The 18,643-nt window shown below is 43.8% G+C and overlaps 6 protein-coding genes across 11 annotated transcripts; 4 read left to right on the top strand and 2 right to left on the bottom strand.

Moving 5' to 3' along the window:
• Positions 1 to 46: 46 nt before the first annotated feature.
• On the bottom strand, positions 47 to 10,058 carry LOC105560380. Of its 3 annotated transcripts, none has more exons than XR_001008820.1 (2): positions 9,790 to 10,058; positions 47 to 336 (listed from the first exon to the last, which is right to left on the bottom strand). XR_001008820.1 is itself a non-coding variant. In XM_012009453.1 (2 exons), the coding sequence occupies exons 1-2, from the start codon at positions 9,524 to 9,526 to the stop codon at positions 249 to 251; spliced, it is 321 nt and encodes a 106-aa protein (XP_011864843.1). In that variant the 5' UTR covers positions 9,527 to 9,753; the 3' UTR covers positions 47 to 248. The 3 variants fall into 3 exon arrangements, 2 of the variants coding, with proteins under 2 accessions (XP_011864843.1, XP_011864844.1); XM_012009453.1 differs by lacking the exon at positions 9,790 to 10,058 and adding an exon at positions 9,294 to 9,753; XM_012009454.1 differs by lacking the exon at positions 9,790 to 10,058 and adding an exon at positions 8,906 to 9,066.
• LOC105560375 (DDRGK domain-containing protein 1) lies at positions 1,365 to 2,419 on the bottom strand. Its single transcript, XM_012009449.1, has 2 exons — positions 2,313 to 2,419; positions 1,365 to 2,236 (listed from the first exon to the last, which is right to left on the bottom strand). Exons 1-2 carry the CDS (start codon positions 2,386 to 2,388, stop codon positions 1,428 to 1,430), a joined length of 885 nt encoding a protein of 294 aa, XP_011864839.1. The 5' UTR covers positions 2,389 to 2,419; the 3' UTR covers positions 1,365 to 1,427.
• LOC105560376 (transmembrane emp24 domain-containing protein eca) lies at positions 2,532 to 3,688 on the top strand. The gene is made up of 4 exons (XM_012009450.1): positions 2,532 to 2,789; positions 2,848 to 3,068; positions 3,128 to 3,274; positions 3,330 to 3,688. The coding sequence occupies exons 1-4, from the start codon at positions 2,663 to 2,665 to the stop codon at positions 3,477 to 3,479; spliced, it is 645 nt and encodes a 214-aa protein (XP_011864840.1). The 5' UTR covers positions 2,532 to 2,662; the 3' UTR covers positions 3,480 to 3,688.
• Positions 3,847 to 8,624, top strand: LOC105560379 (TATA box-binding protein-associated factor RNA polymerase I subunit B). The gene is made up of 10 exons (XM_012009452.1): positions 3,847 to 3,966; positions 4,022 to 4,118; positions 4,194 to 4,398; positions 4,487 to 4,622; positions 4,688 to 4,821; positions 4,893 to 5,108; positions 5,192 to 5,421; positions 5,487 to 5,676; positions 7,072 to 7,512; positions 7,578 to 8,624. The coding sequence occupies exons 1-10, from the start codon at positions 3,880 to 3,882 to the stop codon at positions 8,533 to 8,535; spliced, it is 2,694 nt and encodes an 897-aa protein (XP_011864842.1). The 5' UTR covers positions 3,847 to 3,879; the 3' UTR covers positions 8,536 to 8,624.
• On the top strand, positions 5,683 to 7,063 carry LOC105560377 (isoaspartyl peptidase/L-asparaginase-like). The gene is made up of 3 exons (XM_012009451.1): positions 5,683 to 6,059; positions 6,139 to 6,360; positions 6,453 to 7,063. The coding sequence occupies exons 1-3, from the start codon at positions 5,822 to 5,824 to the stop codon at positions 7,040 to 7,042; spliced, it is 1,050 nt and encodes a 349-aa protein (XP_011864841.1). The 5' UTR covers positions 5,683 to 5,821; the 3' UTR covers positions 7,043 to 7,063.
• On the top strand, positions 9,921 to 17,922 carry LOC105560381 (protein phosphatase PP2A 55 kDa regulatory subunit). Of its 4 annotated transcripts, XM_012009456.1 has the most exons (9): positions 9,921 to 10,321; positions 11,096 to 11,366; positions 14,276 to 14,341; positions 14,567 to 14,664; positions 14,910 to 15,188; positions 15,257 to 15,769; positions 15,841 to 16,056; positions 16,125 to 16,292; positions 16,365 to 17,922. In XM_012009456.1, exons 1-8 carry the CDS (start codon positions 10,274 to 10,276, stop codon positions 16,275 to 16,277), a joined length of 1,644 nt encoding a protein of 547 aa, XP_011864846.1. In that variant the 5' UTR covers positions 9,921 to 10,273; the 3' UTR covers positions 16,278 to 16,292; positions 16,365 to 17,922. The 4 variants fall into 4 exon arrangements, with proteins under 4 accessions (XP_011864846.1, XP_011864847.1, XP_011864849.1 ...); XM_012009457.1 differs by lacking the exons at positions 9,921 to 10,321; positions 11,096 to 11,366 and adding an exon at positions 12,008 to 12,139; XM_012009459.1 differs by lacking the exons at positions 9,921 to 10,321; positions 11,096 to 11,366 and adding an exon at positions 12,669 to 13,047.
• The last annotated feature ends 721 nt before the right edge of the window (positions 17,923 to 18,643 follow it).

Genomic DNA, 18,643 nt, shown 5'->3' with positions numbered 1-18,643 from the left:
AATGTCGGGGAATTGCCTTGGCAATCTAAGATCTTGCACCTCATCGACACATAGATCTCGACGATCACCGCAAAGTTCAAGTCTCGATCCGCTTGAATCAATTTAACGTTCGCTCCTCGTTCCTCCTTGGATTCCTCCTTGGATGAGATAGATCTGATAAGGATGGCGAGCCTCGAGGCAAGTTGGAAGTAAACGTTACACACAGAGCCCGAAGAAGCACCGTTCTCCGTCTGTTGGTCTCCGTCAATTCAGCCGTTCTTACATAGTCCGCGGACACAATCCCCTTCCCACAATCTTTCATCATCGTCGAGTGGGGATGCCGATCGAGAGTGGCTTCTGAATCAACATTAAAATCGAGCTTGCGTCTTTACTTTGCGCAGAAAATATCAAATTCCCTTTTTTTCCGAGAGACGACGTGCGATCATTTCTCTTGAGAATGACCGCGAGTTATCGAATATTGTTATTTATCAGAGTCACGGAACATCCGTCATAGGGAGGATGGTGGGATAGCCTTATTTACAAATTCATTAATAATTTATGGAATCGTCTCATAATATCTTGGACGGCAACTAATTTGTAGCTACTTGTGACGCTCGTATAGCTATAATTGTGTTTGAAATACATGTATCATATCGATCAAAAGATTATAGTAGGAAAGATTTTATTCTTTCTTAAGCGAGAAATGCACAGCATAATTGACTGAACGGGCCCCGTTCAAGGAACACCGTCGAAAACGTGTTTCTCCAAACTCTCCACCGCCCTTCCTCGAGTCTTTCTCTTTATAGGCTTCTCTATATCATTTGTAGAATTCGCAGCGGCGGCGTAAAAACAACTCGAGCAGTCAATGATCGAACAACAGGTGGATATCACGTAGATGTCGATGATTCATCCAACAGTTGCTCTTTTCGACGTTTCGCGACGAAACTTTTCCATTATTCGTCGCGGTGAAAGTCGTAAGAAGGACCGATCGAGCAGAATAAAAGAAAATTCAACTCTTTGATATCGCAACGAAGCAATCGCCGTTCCCACTGCGGAATAAATTATACATACGACGCGTGTAGTCGTTGCAGCTTAAGGTAAACTAGAATCTGATGCAACATCGATTCCACGTGTCGTCAGGGATCGCGCCGCACGTCGCAGAATTCCTTCCCGTCGCCACGTTAGATATCGAAAGGTTCAAAGCGAGATCGGCTCGTTGACTCGAAAGAAAATGGTATACTTTTAGTTCTGTTGGTTTCTTCAGGATTCCAGAATATTAAAATCGCCGTACAGAGTGAAACGAAATGGAAATAAATGGAGAAAGTACGCAGGAGAGCGGTCGAAAAAGTATCGTAGTAAATTTTTATTATAAATAAAGATGCAAGTTACTCAAGTAGTTGCATTTATACAGCCATCGTGTGTCACGATATAAAATATATACAACTTATCTAACTAGCTGAAACGCTACAACTCTCAGCAGGAGCCAAATTAATGAGGTTATTGGAATTTTCAGCCAATTCGGTGATACTAACTCGACCACGTTGCCGCACAAATTTAGCAACAGCCTCAAGCTCATGTTCCGATATATAAATAAACTTTCCTCTGTCGTCAATTACGCCGGTTAAACTACCATTGGCTTGCAGTTGTTGAATTCTCTCTACCACGCTTGCTGTCTTGAGCCCAAAATGTGCAGCTAGATCTTCCAAAAGCAGTACTTTATTCATCTTGATATACGCGAGAAATTGTTGCAACAGGTTCTCCTCGTCGTCCCCATTTTCCTGCTCGTAACCCTCCTCCTCGACGCTAAAGGCTTCCTTAATCTTTAAATATTCCTCGTGTTCTTGCCTCTCCTTTTCCTCCCTGGCCTTCTTTTCCACTTGCTCCGCTCGTAGTTGTTGAGCTTGTTCCTCCTCAGCCTGTCTGTCCCTTTCCTCTTTCAAATGTTGTTCTCGTCTCAACCGTTCCATTTTGTCCCGCTCAGCCGTCAATCTCTGGACCTTCTTTTCGGCCTTAGCCGCTAGCTTCGCCCGTCTTTTCGCTCCTATCTTGTGATCTGGCAAGTTTGCCTTGTCATCTGCATCGTTATCGTCGTCGTCGTTGTTGTTACGTCGGTCGAGTGGATTGTCGTACTCCTCGGGCCGATGAGTACCAAAGTCTCGCATACGACGTCTGAGATCTCTCCCGACAGCTACCCGTCTCAATGGTCTCAATCGTCCAGCTTGCACCGCAGCAGCGTCTGGTACTACTCTACCGCGGGCTGTGGATGAAACGAGCTCATTTATCATGTCGTCACTAAATTGAATATGACTTGTTTCACACAGGGGAGGGTCTACCTTGTAAGAAAGCGGTACATATGACAATTAGTCCAACAATCGCCGCGGCGACAAGTGTCAACAGATAGACATCCATTCTCCTCTTTATACTGCCAGCCTTTTTTCCATTTAATGGACAGCGCCCTCCCGGTACTTGCTGCAGATATCGTGTGTCGATAATGGAGAGTCTCTAGCTGGCAACTGCTGCCAACGCCACCGAGTCAGGTTGGTTCTTTTCGAAGGTGACGTGTGTTCCGTCTGGTTGCTTCCGTCTGCTCTCGTCTGGCGATTCTGGCGATTCTGGCATGTGTGCATGTCTGCACATGTGATCTCACCGTCATTTTGCAATAAGACAATAAGTCACGCGAAACATGTCAAGTATTTTGCTCGCCTTCTTCCTCTGCACTCTCCACTTTGGGACTGGTCTATATTTTCATATCGGTGAAACTGAACGAAAATGCTTCATCGAAGAGATCCCCGACGACACTACGGTTTTGGGTAAGAGCCAAGTTATTCCGCTAGTTGACGCAAACATTTCTTTACTCGTAACTTGCAGTCAATTACAAAGTGGAGCTTTACGATCCAAGAAGCGGAGGTTTCATGCCAAGTAGCCCTGGCATTGGTATGCACGTCGAAGTGAAGGATCCCGACGACAAACCTATCCTCTCCCGAGTTTATAGCTCCGAGGGTCGAATTTCCTTTACCTCGCATACCCCGGGAGAACACGTAATCTGCCTGTACTCCAACAGCACCGCTTGGTTCAGCGGTACTCAATTGGTAAGATATACCGTAAGATATATAACGTAGATCTGAGACTTGAAGTGAATTATTTCCAGAGAGTACATCTGGATATTCAAGTGGGGGAACACGCCATCGATTATGCCAATGTAGCGCAGAAGGAGAAGTTGTCGGAGCTCCAGCTTAGAATACGCCAGCTCCTCGATCAGGTCGGGCAAATAACCAAGGAGCAAAACTACCAGAGGGTACGTAAAGCAACTCTAAGGGGGTGACAAGTGTGACAACATTATTATGTTTCAGTATCGGGAAGAGCGCTTTAGGCAGACATCCGAGAGCACTCACCGTCGTGTTTTCTGGTGGTCCCTCACGCAGACAGTGGTTGTTCTCATTATGGGTGCGTGGCAAATGAAGCATCTCAAGAGTTTCTTCGAAGCAAAGAAATTAGTTTAATTACTTTATGGATATCTTAGTAATTCATTTCCGCCCAAGTCGAAATTTCATTCGTTATATGTCAATGCTTATTGAATCGACACTTTTGTACAAAATTATCTCAGTTATTTCCTACAGTGAACAAATTATTTGTGACGCATAAGTAAGTTGTGTAGTAACTTGTAAGAATTAAGTATTTCCATCTACATAAAATCTCACATCTTCTCAAACTTGAAATGTTATTTACCTTCCAATTCCAAGTGAGAAAGCTTTTCTTTTTACACATGATTGTAGTTGATGAATTGGCCATAGTGCGAACAGCGCCCATATTTTCACCTACCCCCACCACTTGTAAACGTGCGACTAAACATAACCCCTATCGAGCACTATTGATACATCACTTAGTCGATTCTCAAGGAAAATGCTCAAGTGCGCAGTCTGTGGCTGTAGCGAGTTTTACAAAACGTCCGGTTATTTCTTTTGTACGACATGTCAAACGCAAAGCCAGGTAAGGCTCGCAGACACTTTGAGGAGAGAACGGCTGTATAATTTTATCTTCTTAGGATATGGGGGAAGAGATGGAGCTCGAACTGCCCATAGGCAATACTACGAAATTGCGAAAAGGAAGGAAAATTCACCGTACCAAAAGTGACAGAGCAGGTTTATACATAATCTTACCGATAAGGTCTCACAGTCGATGTAATATCAGCTAATAAGAGATTTTCTTGCATGCAGACGAGGAGCTCGGATGGACGTCTTGGGAATTGTATAATTTTGTTTTAATTGGCTTGACAAACGAGATTATTCAACTTGGCGTATCACCTGATGTAAAAGTAACAGTGTTGCAATTGTGGGCACGATATCTTGGAAAACTGGAAATAGCATTTGTCTCTGTGAAAAAGAAGCTGATGCCGAAACTGGCCAGAAGATATAAGAAAGGGTCATTACAAATTCTATTGTTGCACTGTGTACATTACTCCATCTCACTTTTCACTTGAAATATTCCACTACTCAAATTGTCATTATAGGGATGCTGATATTATATATGGCAAAACTTTGTCGCAAAAGAGAGTGCGAAAACGGGGAAAAACTTCAAGTACCTTGGCAGATTCGACAGCTTCTACGAATGAAGGAATCTCCTCGAGAGAATTAATTAGGAATAAAGTGCGTAGCTAATTTACCTAAGCTCTGACAAGTTTTAACCAAGTCTAACATTCTCTTGTGTATAGAAACTTATGATCACTGCTGACTACGATAGATTTGTGCGGTCACAAGCAAGCTCGGAAGGAGATGTACTCGGTACATTTGATCAAAGTGTATGTAGCACGCGCTCTAGTGCAGGGCAATCTTGTGCGAGTACAAGGTAAAGAAACACTCTCCAACATCTATTTTACATGCTTGTATTATATATACGCTTGCATATCTATAACGCAGGATACAATTTAATTCTTCTGCTAAAGAAGAAACAAGGAGAGTAAAGGATATGGCGAAAAAAGTACCAAGACACAAACGCAACAAATATAAACAAAGTTACGTAACGACTCGATATAAAACTGGACCGGAATTGATTACACCTACAAAATTATGGGCAATCTTGTATCTGGCTTTAAGGATTCACAATCAGGACATACATTTAGGTGACATGATAAGGTAATTGTCGAAAAAAAAAAAAGAGTATAAATGATCGTTAACACCGCGCATTAAAAAGTTAACATACTTTTTTTTTTAAGCAGATATGGGAGAGAGGGACACTTGTCTTATTACAGACTAGATCATTTAGTACCTGCTGAAGTAGCCTTAACAAGAAGCGATATGAATTTCCTATCACGAGCCATGGATATAACGCACAAGGGTATGAGAAGAATTATTGGACGGATGGCGAAATTTCTTGGAGTTACCGGAATCATTTGTCCAGATCTTTTATCCCTTGTTAATCGATACTGCACTGAATTAGCTCTACCAAGTATGAACGTTTATTTAAACGTCTTGATTCTTTCACATCCGCGGTACATATTACGATATTTGTAGAAGGTATATCATCGTATGCGGAGAGACTCGTAAGTTTATCCGTTCCGAAAATGAGGTTTGATAAAAGATTCTGTATCCCTAATTACGAAGGCCGTGCCATGGCATTTATTATTGTAGTGCTGAAAACATTGCTGGGTTTGGATGGCATTACGGAAAATGAAATTAGCAATGTTGCCGACAAGATTAATAGGTAACTGTCTTACAATGTAATATATACGTTGAAACGTGTGTGAGGATTTGACACAATTTCAACTCGATATAATAATGTACAATCGTGTAACAGTTGAATGCATGATATGATTTGACTTGATTAAATTTGTAAGAGTGCTATTATAATGCAGTGTCAATGCGAAAACTCGAGTATTCCATGTATCCTCGTGCACGGTGACGTTGGGCATTTTCATGACGCGCTAATTATTGAGAAAACGACGAGTTGTAAAAATGCAGCATACACTGGATATCAAAGTTTGTTAAGTGGCGCAAGTTCGGTACAGGCTGTAGAAAGTGCGCTATGGTGGTTAGAATGCGATGAGTTTTTCAATTGTGGTTATGGATCGGTTTTAAATAGTATAGGTATGAAAATGTGCTTAGATTTCAAATTCATGTAGGCGTAAAGATGTATTTAGATATTGAAGAATATAGGTATAAATAGGTGATGTACAAATGGATGCGAGCATAGTAGACGGCTTCAAGTCGGAATGTGGATCTGTAGCCGCGATATCGGACGTAGAACATCCGATATCTCTTGCCCGATACGTTTTGGATCATTTCCCCAATTCTATCGTAGTGGGGGAAGGCGCGAGAAAGTTAACAGCCAAATTAAATTGGCTATCGAAAGGAAATATGACAGCACCCACGGCAGCTTATTTGACTTGCGACAAATTGAAAGAAATGGGCAGTTCTGTTATTAATTTGAGTGTCGGAGATGATGAGTCGTCGTCACAAGTATTAGAAAGTAAATGATAGATTTACCTGGAAAGTTTCAAAGGTGCAACTCTAATCTCTCGAATTGTTCAAGTGATTTTGACGTCTACATAGGTAGTGGGAGTACCGTTGGCTGTATAGCTTACGACGGATACGCTATAGCCGCGGGTGTTACAAGCGGTGGTTCAAACCGAAAAATTGTCGGCAGCGTAGGCGACTCTTCTATATTAGGTTGCGGCACGTACGCCAATCGAAATCTAGCATGTTCTCTGACTGGTCATGGAGAATCTATTATGAAACTTGGCTTGTCAAGGGTCATTGCGAGCGACATCGAAAAAGGATGCTCCCTGCGAAGAGCTTTGAAGAGAAATCTTGATTACATGTCAACTAGATGTGTAGATCGTCATTTCGGGGGCATTGTCTTTAAGAGATCTGGGGAATGGGACGTGTATTTTACTTGGCATAAAATGCCCTATGCTGTCATTACGAACGACTGCGTGACATTCGGTGCAACTTTAGACGAGAGAAACGTGGAAAAGTATACCGAATGCCGGAAACGTCTTCCCTGCAATTGCCATTTTCCTCTTGTAAACGATCCTATCTCGATATCTCGTCATCGTGTCGCGATGTAACGTTGCTTCTTCCTTTTTTCTTTTTCCAGTGCAATCAGTGACGAAGGTATTTGCGACACAAAGCTGTTCAGCTTTCGTGAGTGGCAGAAGTATGTCGAGTGTAGAAAAGCTATTTTAATTAACGCGCATTGTCCCACCAAGTTAAAATATAATCCAAACGTACCAGATGTGAATAGCTTGTATATGAAATTTTTCGAGTCCGTTGATTCAAAAGCAGACAGAGGGGAGCCCGAGATAATTATGCACAAGCATTTGATACCACGTGATCTTGTTTACGCACTGAAACAGTGTATTGGCAACGTAAGTGGCAGTGATTTACCGCTCAACAAGGTAAATACATTTTCCCCGACATTAACGCCAAATCACTCGTATCTTCAACAATTGTTGCGACACCCGCTATACGATCTCCCGAGTATGCTCCAAAGTGACTTTTCGTCTGCAAAAAGTGGATACTTGACGAGATCGGAATCGTAAGTAAATATACCTTGAGAAAGGACTTTTGTGCAAAACATTGTAATTCTTTTGTTTCTTTTAGTGTCTACAAATTGGCTTTGCAATACGGCATTCAATTGGCTTCCGTTGAATCAAATTTGCATTTTCTTGAAAAAACTGTTACACTTTTCGAGCAAGCAAAAATCGCCAGTATGAAAGAATTGAAGAGCGACGACGCGATAGAGGACTTTATGGAAGAGGATGCAAAGTGCGTTGAAAGAAAGGAAGATTTTATCGATTATCTACATAAAAAGATACCGTGTCATCTTAAAATTGATGGAAAAAAGATCAAGTGCTATGACGATATTCGGGTTACCGCGAGTACAGATGTGTGCGCGCGGGAAAAAGGCACCTTCGCGTCATCAGAATTTATATTTGGCGAGACTCTGCCAGACGGTAAATTGTCAATCCCGGGTGAAAGTGCAGACGAGAGTGAGGCATCGTCGTTGATCAAGTTTTGTAAGGCGTACAATACAAATCTCTCGAGTACGGAGAAGAAAGCTATATTTCAACATTTAAACTGGTCGAAGAAACGGAAGCGCCGCAAACTTGTTCGAAACGTGCACGGTAAATTTGTTAAGCCATATCCAAGTGACGGCGATTCTTCTGCGGAGGAAATCGACACGATTTCAGCAAATACTTGCAAAATTGAAAATATACTGCCAGAGATTCCCGATAATTCAAACTCGAGTATTAACGCACCTATGGAGGACAAGGTTCTTAGATTGTTTAAACCCTTTCAAGATTATTGGATGTATCATTGCAATTTTAGCCGCGTGAAACCAAAGAATTTTGATTTACTGGAGAAAATGCTGCCGAGGAGTTTTCGATGGTTATTAAATGAAAGCGCGAGTGTTGTCGAAATGTCAACGGAAGACCTGTACGAAGAAGTGTGTCTCGTCGAGGGTTATTACGCGTACGTCTCGGAGCGATCCAAGATTCACTCGTCTGAAAATTACAACAATCGAGCACATATCAATGCAATTTTTAAGAAATGGTAATATTCAAACTTGCAAGTTTTGTACCAGCAGATTTACACTTTGAATGTACCAAGACAAAAAGTAGAATAAAATGGAATATTTCAACTAGAGTTTGTAAGAAAAAATTGGTATCGTATCGTAATTTGTCATGGCCTAGTTCGATGCGCTAGACTGCTCCGACTGCTCCGGCTGCTCCGACACTCCGGCAATACGAAGCGGCGTGGCGGGGCCGGGGGTAAGCGGCGAGACGAGACGAGGCGAGGCCGGCGAGGCGAGGCGAGGCGAGGCGAGGTGAGGCGCGACGCGACGCGACGCGACGCAATGTGGCTCGGCTCGGTTCGGTTCGGCGTACTCGACAGCTCGTAAGCTCGACACTCGTGCGAGTACTCACTCAGTAGTAAACACCAATCGGTGTAAGACTGAACGCGCATCGCCTCCTAAAAGACAGCTGCGGTAGCCTCGCGGTAACCCTGACGGCGGAGTCGTCGACACCGAGTTATATCGTGCTCCGGGCCGGAGGACGTGGTCGCCAGCACTTGACTCGCCAGCAGGGATCTAGCAGGATCCGTTAGCCCTACGGGTGAGTCTCGATAGATGCTCTATTCTCGAAAGCCATCGGGAGTTGCGCAAGTTGCCGACTGCGTTTAACCCAGATACGTTTCCTCTTTAGTCACTCTTGGCGACACGTCGAGGGCTTCTTCTCATTACTTTTCAATTGTGGCACGCACGTGCGTCGACGAGAAATGGCGCGAAAACGTTTGCCTCATTTTACCTCGCACCTGTCGAAACACTGATCGCAAAGGAGAGTTGATCGTTGAGGGTCACTGGGTCGCAAACACCTATTACCACTTGGCAAATGAGCCTTTCCGGTTACGCCTTCGTCGCCTTGCTCGCTTGCCGGTCTTTGATCGTTGTTACTTGATGAACCAGCGCAAGGTGATTGCCGATTCATCGATTCGGCCAAAAATACACTCAAATTCCACGTATATTTCCTTTTGCCATTTGACGTCATCGAAGGAAATGTCGCACCTGTTTTCCATTTCGGGCTTTGATAATCTAAACACGATATATTCCGCCGCACATGTTGGACGATTGCGCAACGAAGGTGATGAATGCTCGATCAACGGCTTATGTCTTAATTATGTCGTGAAACTTGCCGCCCGAATGAATATAAAAGAATGCGTCCTCGGAGTGAAAAATCTTAGCGTGACGAGCAAGGTCACGTCGCAAGACACCACCGATGCCAATTGAATTCCGAATGTAACCGGTGCTCACCTTGGCCCACTCTTTCAAACTCTCTTATTTGCGCTTTTTCACCATTTAAGAAAGATTTTCCTTTCCCAAAGACAGGGAACAAGGGATAATCGCGATTCCAAACTCTTGCTCCTGCTTTCGCTGGTTGCCACGTCCGAATACTCACGTTAAACCGAATTTACTATCACTACCGTTACTTGACCAATTCTCACAGCAATTTCTTCTAATTTACATAAGATTTCAAGCCTCCGACACCATTGTGTTTCTTTAGCACGCGGTTTTCCAAGTCAATAAAGCCACGACCTATCGATCCGCGAGTCCTCTCTGTCTTTTAACCGTCCGATCTCTTCTTTCTCTTGTCGCGAAAGCTGGTGCGCGTGCACCTACTATGCTACGCCGAAAGAGACGACCATCTTCCACAAGGACATCGTGGACGTAGCATTTATCAATCTCCCTGCACGAGCAACCAACGACACTAATATAATACTATTTGTATTGTAACTTTATGTACATAGACTCGGCTCGAGATAACTCTTTATTACTACATATCTCGGTAAGATATCAACTTGAAATGAGCCATTTTTCTTTGTCTCCACTAACATAATCGGTAGAATCTCACGTTGATGTATTTGCCAGCGAGATATAAGAAAGAAAAGAAAGGGGTGAAGTCTTACAAAAGTAACAGTTATAGGGCAGTTGTAGGGATTCATCGAGATGACCTACTACTAATTGTTTTAGCCCACTAAGATAGTATTTCCTTCATTACTTAAATAATGGCCGATCCCATCACACAAAGCTAAATAATGAAAATTTTTGAAATAATTGATATGGAATGCGCAGCTTGAATTTAATAAATGAAAATTGCTGGGAAGCCTCGAGTATACGAGTATACGAGTATACGAGTATACGAGTATACGAATATACGAATATACGAGCTACGACCTACGAGCGATGTTGGGGAAAGCTCACGATTATGGTGACACACGTTACCTCTTTCCTGCAAGCTTATTTCTCAATGAATAATCTGTTGACGGCTGCTCAGGAATTTGTTGAAATGGAGAACGGAGCGGGTCGCGCGAGTGTAATCCATATAGTGACCTTACCATTTGAATCGTTAGGTAGTAGAGATTAACCATTTCGTACTTTTTCCCAGGCTACAGATGCATACTTAAATCTTAGGTTCGCGATTGTGCCTTGGACAACATTTATGAAATGTAATATAGTTGTGCGAGTATAGAAGAAAATGTGCAGAATGGATAAAAATGTTAACGTGGCACGTGATAAGATTTTAGATAAGAAGACTTTAGAGACAGATTTCGTTTTCCAGCGACGAGGCGACGAGGATAACAGCTGGCAGGAAGGTGTCATCACGCGTCACGCCGGGGTGGTGGGTCTATGGGGGGCTCCGCCCCAGCGGTCCCCCGGCTCGAGTCCAATCGGAAACTGCCGGAACGGCGGTGCCGTCCTGGCACGGGCCAAGACCGCCCCGCTTCCGGTACCACCATCCAAACGGATGAAGAGTCCCTCGAACATCATGAGGCAGTCCAGCCTCACGAAACTCGGTTCCATCATCAACACCGCCGTCAACAAACGCGCCGGTGAGTCGAGCTCTTTCCGATAAGGGATGCATCTTTTCCCTCGATGGAATGCCCTTTCTAAATTTATACAACTCTTCACCGTTATCGATCATTTACAGTAAGTCATCGTGCCATTTCTTTCAATTTCACTTGAGTTTCAAGAAGCGCGCGGTATTTCGTTTCGATCGATCCAGAGTATTTCGGCTTGAATTCTTTATCAGAGAAATTACATTGCGCTTACTCCTTCGTCGAGTTGACCATTCCTTTCATCCCGTATGTACACATCCATTCCATTCCATTCCATTCCATTCCATTCCATTCCATCATTAGGTTTATCAGAGTTTCAAACAATCAGACTTAATTACACTATTAAACGCTTGCTCTCTCTCTCTCTCTCTTCTCGCATCTCGTTTCACTACACTCTTGCGAACAACTGCATCGCTTATGTATATTATGAATAGCAACAGTATCCTTGTTTATAATTATCTCTCTGTTACTGGCTTTGATCAGCTTTCGTTTTACAAATCATCTGCCGTGTACGTAGCGTGGCCGATACGTGTGCCCACGTGTGCCCACCGCGAAAAGTTAGGGATTTAATTTTTGGCGTAAACACTCTCCCAGGTGATCGACATTGCGCGGGACAAGTCGAAGTCCGGGGACGCATTCGTCAGATCGCGTGCGTGTTGGAAGCAACGCCGTGTTGTCGCCTGTCGATTCCAACGAAAATATGGTTCGTTACGTGATAGCCAAGTGGAAGGAAGAGAAGGATGCGGATGCCACTTGCGCCGACCTCCGTGAGTACCGATTGGCTCGCGGCTCATCTCGTTAGTGCGAATGTATTAGCGTAGCGGCTCTAATACGTTCGATCTCTTTCGATTCTGCGAATTCATCATCAACGCAAACGCGCTCGTCAGGGCTAAATTTCGACATTTAGGATTCGAGCGGACTCGCACGCCGCTCTTTTCTTCTCTCGAGGAATTGCATGACAATAATAAATCCTTTAGCATTCGAGTCCTATCTCTCTCCTTGGAATAGCAGTGTACTAACAAATGTCATGATCACACTGGTAACACGCTTGTGCCTAGTGATCTCCGCGTTTGTTGTTGTTATTAGGCCGGTTTGCGATTAGAAGCCACTCTCTTGTACGGTGGATGCCTCCTCGAAACTCTGAAAAGGAAGACTTTTACATTTTTAGGATCGTTTGCTTTGCCTTCTCGAGAAATACGGATAACAACTCTTCAAAGTTGCCGCGTAGCGTAGCTCGGCTATCCTCGTGCATTCTCGGGCCGACTCGGGGACACGTTCGCGCAGACTCCTCGCGTCGCCGAGCACCGCGTGTAAGATGGTGGTTACCGCGGAGGTAGCGAAACCTGGTTGCGCAGTGACGTCACGCCATAGTCGTGTTGTGCGGTTATGCGCCTGTGAACTTCCGCCATTGAGAGCAGCCGCGTTACGTCGAGAGCGCTTTATGGCACGGTGCTTGGCCGGAAATATGTGACAGAGGATCGGTGGCGCGCACGGCCCGGGATCTCGCGTGTTTCTCGCGTAGCGAACGATCTCCTCGTCGCCGGCGTGGTGGCTCGCGTGCGCGCGCGCACGCGGACGTGTCCTGACTCCTGCCCGAGAGAGAGAGAGAGAGAGCGTGTGCGCTCGCCCGTACGATTCGCGCGTGTGTCCCTCGTGTTTCGTGTCGAGATGGCCGGTAAGTAGTGCTCTAGCTGCCGAGAACTCTCGATAAGCCGGCGGCGCATCCTACGACGTTTCGCTCTCTGCTCCTGCTCCCCTGCTCGAGTCTCTTTGCCTCTCGCGGCCTCTTGGCGCCTCCTCGTCTCCTCGCCTCTTAGCCTCGTCGCCTCGTCGCCTCGTCGCCTCTTTGCCTTTTCGCCTCTTCGCCTCTTCGCCTCTTCGCCTCTTCGCCTCGCCGCGACGAGGTGAACCTTGACCCAGATTAGGGTCGCGCGCGCTCCAGAGTACTCGTCCGCATCCTTTGCGCGCCCACACTCCGGAGTCTTCCTGTGCGCGTGGGGGGGACAGACACCTATGTGCCTGTCGCCGGCGACGGTGACAACAGCGGCGACAGCGGCGACGGCGGTGGCAGCGACGGCGGTGGTGGCGGTGGCGGTGGCGGTGGCAGCGGCGGCGGCGGCAGCAGCAGCGGCAGCGGCGGCGACGGCGGCGGCGGTGGTGGCCCCTGCGGCGGCGGCGGCGGCGGCGGCGGCGGTGGCGGCAACGGCAGCGGCCTAGAAACACGATGGATTACGCCGAAACTTCAAGTAGGCTCACTTTTACCTCTCTTCTCCCCATCTATTCTCCGCAATCGTATCAATTTTCGCGCGACCTTCGCAGGAAGACCAAGTACCGGCCATCTTCACCCGTGTCCCCCTCCCCCCTCGCTTCTCTTCGCTCTATCGCTCAGTACAGTGTTTCCCAAATGACTCCAACAAGACTGAACAACTATTTTCCAACAGATGATCTCTTTACTCGCTTTTGTAGACACATTTCAGTTTCAAGTAACGCCGCAAAACTTGCAAATTCAATTGAGATGCGTAGGTGCATAGCAGTAGTTTTGCTTTGCTCCTTTCAACTTGGTATGCGAAAACACCCGTTTACACGTCTACTTGTGTACATACGTAAATTTGTTCAATTTCAAGGCTTTGCGAAACATTTTTAATTCCCGTATTTCTAAACAAGACTAATGAATGACTTGTGTTGACTTGTTTGTGTAGATTGTATAAATTCCACCTCTATTTCTTTATCCGCTATTACTGGAAAGCTGCTGTTGACAAAGACTCAAACGCATTGATTTCTCTGATTAAGAAAATTCCAGAATAATTTTCATTACCATTCCCCAAGTTGTGTCAAATTTAAGACAAACGAGTAACGAGTGTTGAATGTTGATGAAGCGTTTTAAAACCACTCGAATTTTACAGGCAATGGTGACATACAGTGGTGCTTCTCGCAAGTGAAGGGGACCTTAGAAGACGACGTTACGGAAGGCAAGTTTGACCGGTGTTTGCATAGCTCCAGAGGGAGAGAGAGAGAGAGGGGGGGGGGGGGCATTTTGTCTTTTATCTTATCAGTTTGCACATACCAAAATAAAACGACTAGTCGCGAATCAAAGAGTCAAAATTCTCCTCATCTCACGTAATTACCGAGAGATTCTTGACTCGCGATTCAATCAATACTGTAGAAAAATAAATACGAGTGTTTTTTTATTGCAGCTGATATAATCTCATGCGTTGAGTTTAATCACGATGGTGATCTCCTCGCGACAGGAGACAAGGGTGGACGCGTTGTCATTTTTCAGAGAGACCCCATTGTAAGTGCTGTTGTAAAAGATAGAAAAATGTGTGAAACAATCCAATTGTCACTTTTAATTTTTCACTATACGTATGCATAATTGTGACGAATTATATAATCTATTGGGTGAAAGGGCTCTTCCGAGTCTCAACAGAGTCTCAATTGATTGCTTAGATGGGTTATAAAGTTTGTGATACTCGGATTGTTGGTCAACTCAAGTTATACTCAAGTTAGTTGGTAAATGATGACAATTGTTTAACACAGAGTAAAAACAGTATACCACGAAGAGGCGAGTACAATGTGTATAGCACTTTCCAGAGCCACGAGCCAGAGTTCGATTACCTAAAATCACTAGAGATAGAAGAAAAAATAAATAAAATTAGGTGGCTAAAGAGAAAGAACCCCGCCCACTTTTTGCTCTCCACAAACGATAAAACAATAAAGTTGTGGAAAGTTAGCGAGAGAGATAAAAGGGTGGAGGGGTATAATACAAAAGAGGAGAATGGCACGATACGCGATCCTGCCTGCATCACTGCCTTGAGGGTAAGAGATTTTCAACTTGTTATTATAATCTTATAAGAGGAGATAATTTGCCATTCTACCCGCGTTAGGTGCCAACCATAAAACCAATGGAGTTGATGGTAGAGGCATCACCAAGGAGGATATTCGCCAATGCGCACACCTATCACATAAACAGTATAAGTGTCAACAGTGATCAAGAGACATACCTCAGTGCTGATGATCTTAGAATTAATCTTTGGCACCTTGAGATAACTGACCAGAGTTTTAATATAGTAGACATTAAGCCAACTAATATGGAAGAGTTGACGGAGGTGATAACTGCCGCGGAATTTCATCCTGCGGAATGTAACGTGTTGGTGTACAGTAGTAGCAAAGGAACTATTAGACTTTGCGACATGAGATCCGCTGCTCTCTGCGATCAGCACAGTAAGCTTTTCGAAGAGCCCGAGGATCCGACTAATAGGAGTTTTTTCTCCGAAATTATTTCAAGCATCAGCGACGTGAAGCTTAGTAATTCTGGAAGATATATGATCAGTAGAGACTACCTCAGCGTCAAAGTGTGGGACTTGCAAATGGAGACGAAACCAATCGAATGTTATCCCGTAAGTATTTCTACATTCTGCTAAACTCGTTGCAAACGTGCTAACCAATCTCTCTCTCTCTCTCGCAACAGGTACACGAATACTTGAGATCAAAATTATGCTCGCTGTACGAAAACGATTGCATCTTTGACAAATTTGAATGTTGTTGGAGCGGTAATGACTCTGCTATTATGACGGGCTCGTACAACAATTTCTTCCGAGTATTCGATCGTACGACCAAACGCGATCTTACTTTGGAGGCAGCACGCGACATTGCCAAACCCAAGACACTCCTGAAGCCAAGGAAGGTTAGCGCACGAGTTAGCACTCGTTTTATTCTTCTTACAAGTATTTGCTTACATTTCCATTTGCGTAGGTATGCACCGGTGGCAAGCGCAAGAAGGATGAGATTAGCGTCGACTGTTTGGACTTTAATAAGAAAATACTTCACACTGCGTGGCATCCATCTGAAAATGTGGTGGCTGTCGCTGCAACGAACAATCTCTTCCTATTCCAAGACAAACTCTAGCATATCTGTATGCAAGTGCGTAAATTACTCAAGTATTTATGGAATATTACGAATTTTTTACGTAAACGATTGTCTCTGTCCTTGTAGATTATACAACGGTATATATTGACGTGAGCTAGGCACGTTGAACTGAAAACACTCCCAGTGGAAGCACGGGTGTCCCCGAGTGACGATAGTCGACTACTAGTCTGTCAGTAGTTGACTGACCGAGGAGTGGTGTACGTAGCGCCGTCCACGCAGCTCACCTTCATACATACTATATACACATAGACATACCAGGATTACAGTGCACCCCATACTTTGTCGCGTGCATATGTGTATGAAAAGAGATGTGCAAACGCATAACTCTCTCTCTCCAGGCTATCAATAAATTCGCTAGCTCAAACGCATTCGGCAGAATCAATTCGCAGACTCGTGTTGGCAGTTGATATATAACTTTTAAATGTTTTGCTTGTGTTGTAAAATTTGTGCCATGTCGCACGGTGTATGTGTGACTACCGAGGTGCTCTCGCTTAACAATTCATGCACGTGGTACAAACGTTTAAGTTTTCCTCAATTGACATGCCTAAGTAGCGTTGTGCGAAAAAGAGAAATGAAGCGAAAGGGGTCAGTCGTGCCAATGAGATTAATCTGTAATTATTGTAATTTTACATATTGTCATTTGAATTGTGTGTGAAAGAGAGAGAGAGAGAGAGATGTCCCTCCTACAAATCACTTTGCGGCTAATCTAAAAGTCTGATCCGAGCGTTACTGACCTCGACGTAAGTAAATAAGATTTACCAATAGGTTTGTACTTGTAGAATTGAAATAACGACAGTTACCACTATGAGGAGTTAACCTGTTTCTACATTATTTGTCTACAATTCGGTATATAATTCGCCGTACCACGCTTGTTAGACGTAAAGGCCTATTTTCTCAAGTTAGTTTATTACTCTCGCGAAGCAATTATTTGTCTCAGTCGCCAATACGAGTCAAAATAATGGTAGAAATTCTAATAAGCCGGCATCTCTCCTTATATTATGTACATCTGAAAAAAAGCAAATGTTGCTACTCTATAAATATATGAAGCAATAAGTGGCGCCGACTAAAGACAACAATGTATAATAAAATATCAATCGTCATTTTCTAAAAAAGAAAACCAAGGTATGCCCCGATTGGGAGATGAACGGAAATGGCATAGATATGGAATACAGATTTTCTAATCTTTCTTAATAATTTATCGACACTCTTATACTCGTACAGATATAAGCAGCAATTTCGTACACGAATATAAAATAAAATAAACCTAAAAGTGCATTTGTGACGATGGTAAGCTGGGCTTGCAGAGTTTATACAAATAAAATATTTGCCGAATAATGTACACCAGCATAATGTAACTTTGATAAATATCACGGAATGTTCATGTTGAAAACTCACACGGGCGTCTAATCGAGCATCGAGAGGTGTGTACCATTTATCAGTCCACTTGCGCATCGATATTTTACTCTTACTGTACATGTTTATTACGACATAATTGAGTCATTTTTATGAAGGAAGAACTCGATGTTTTTACCGAGATAGACCGAGATGGATATGTACGAGCGAAGAAGGTGTTTCTTTAGGTTGCGTGTGAGTTTGAAATATGAATTGTGAATATAAACATAAATCTATATTTCTTATTAGCGTGGAAAACTGCTTCGTGATAACTTGGTAAGAAAATTATTAAGACAGCTGATTGTGAAACGAAAAGATATATGCATGTAATTTTTTATGGTATAGAGACTTTCATCTTCATTTTCGATTTGCGGCAATGGGAGCGGGGAGAGAGGTAGTTTTCTTTTATCATTGTGATTTTGAAATGAATTCTACAGAATAAGAAATGCTTTCAAATATTATATATTCCGAATCATCGCTCATTGGAAGATCATTTAGATATATCTTGTGCGCTGTTTCCAGAGCCAATAAATTGCGTATTATTACGTTTCTTGTAACTCGATGTTCTTTAATTCCTTGGATTCCTTGGTAAACGAGCGTACAATTCTAGTCTTGCATCCCTCAAGAGAGAGGGTGAAAATTGAAATTGCTGCTGGCTAGAGACGAGTAGAAATGAGTAAAGGCTGTAAGTAGCTCTCTTCTCGCTCCACGCTTCTTCCTCCTGGTGAATTGACTGAATCTTGACTGAAAATGAAGTGAAAGGACTAATTATTCGTCATTGTCTGACGATCCAAGAGACGTTGTCAACTCGAGCGTCTTGTCGATTCGCGTTCGATTCGAGTTATTCAGAGTCATTCTCGTAGGTGTTGTTGATTGTTGACGAGTGTCGAGTCATTCCGAGTATTGGAGAGTCACCGCAGACGGTGACGAAATGTCACCATTGTCACCTGCGA

Source organism: Vollenhovia emeryi, unplaced genomic scaffold (genome assembly GCF_000949405.1).
Source record: "Vollenhovia emeryi isolate VEMERY1.0 unplaced genomic scaffold, V.emery_V1.0 DF939231.1, whole genome shotgun sequence".
Lineage (NCBI taxonomy): Eukaryota > Metazoa > Arthropoda > Insecta > Hymenoptera > Formicidae > Vollenhovia > Vollenhovia emeryi.
The sequence above is the reverse complement of the archived record's forward strand: the minus strand, read 5'-3'. Positions and strand labels throughout refer to the sequence as shown.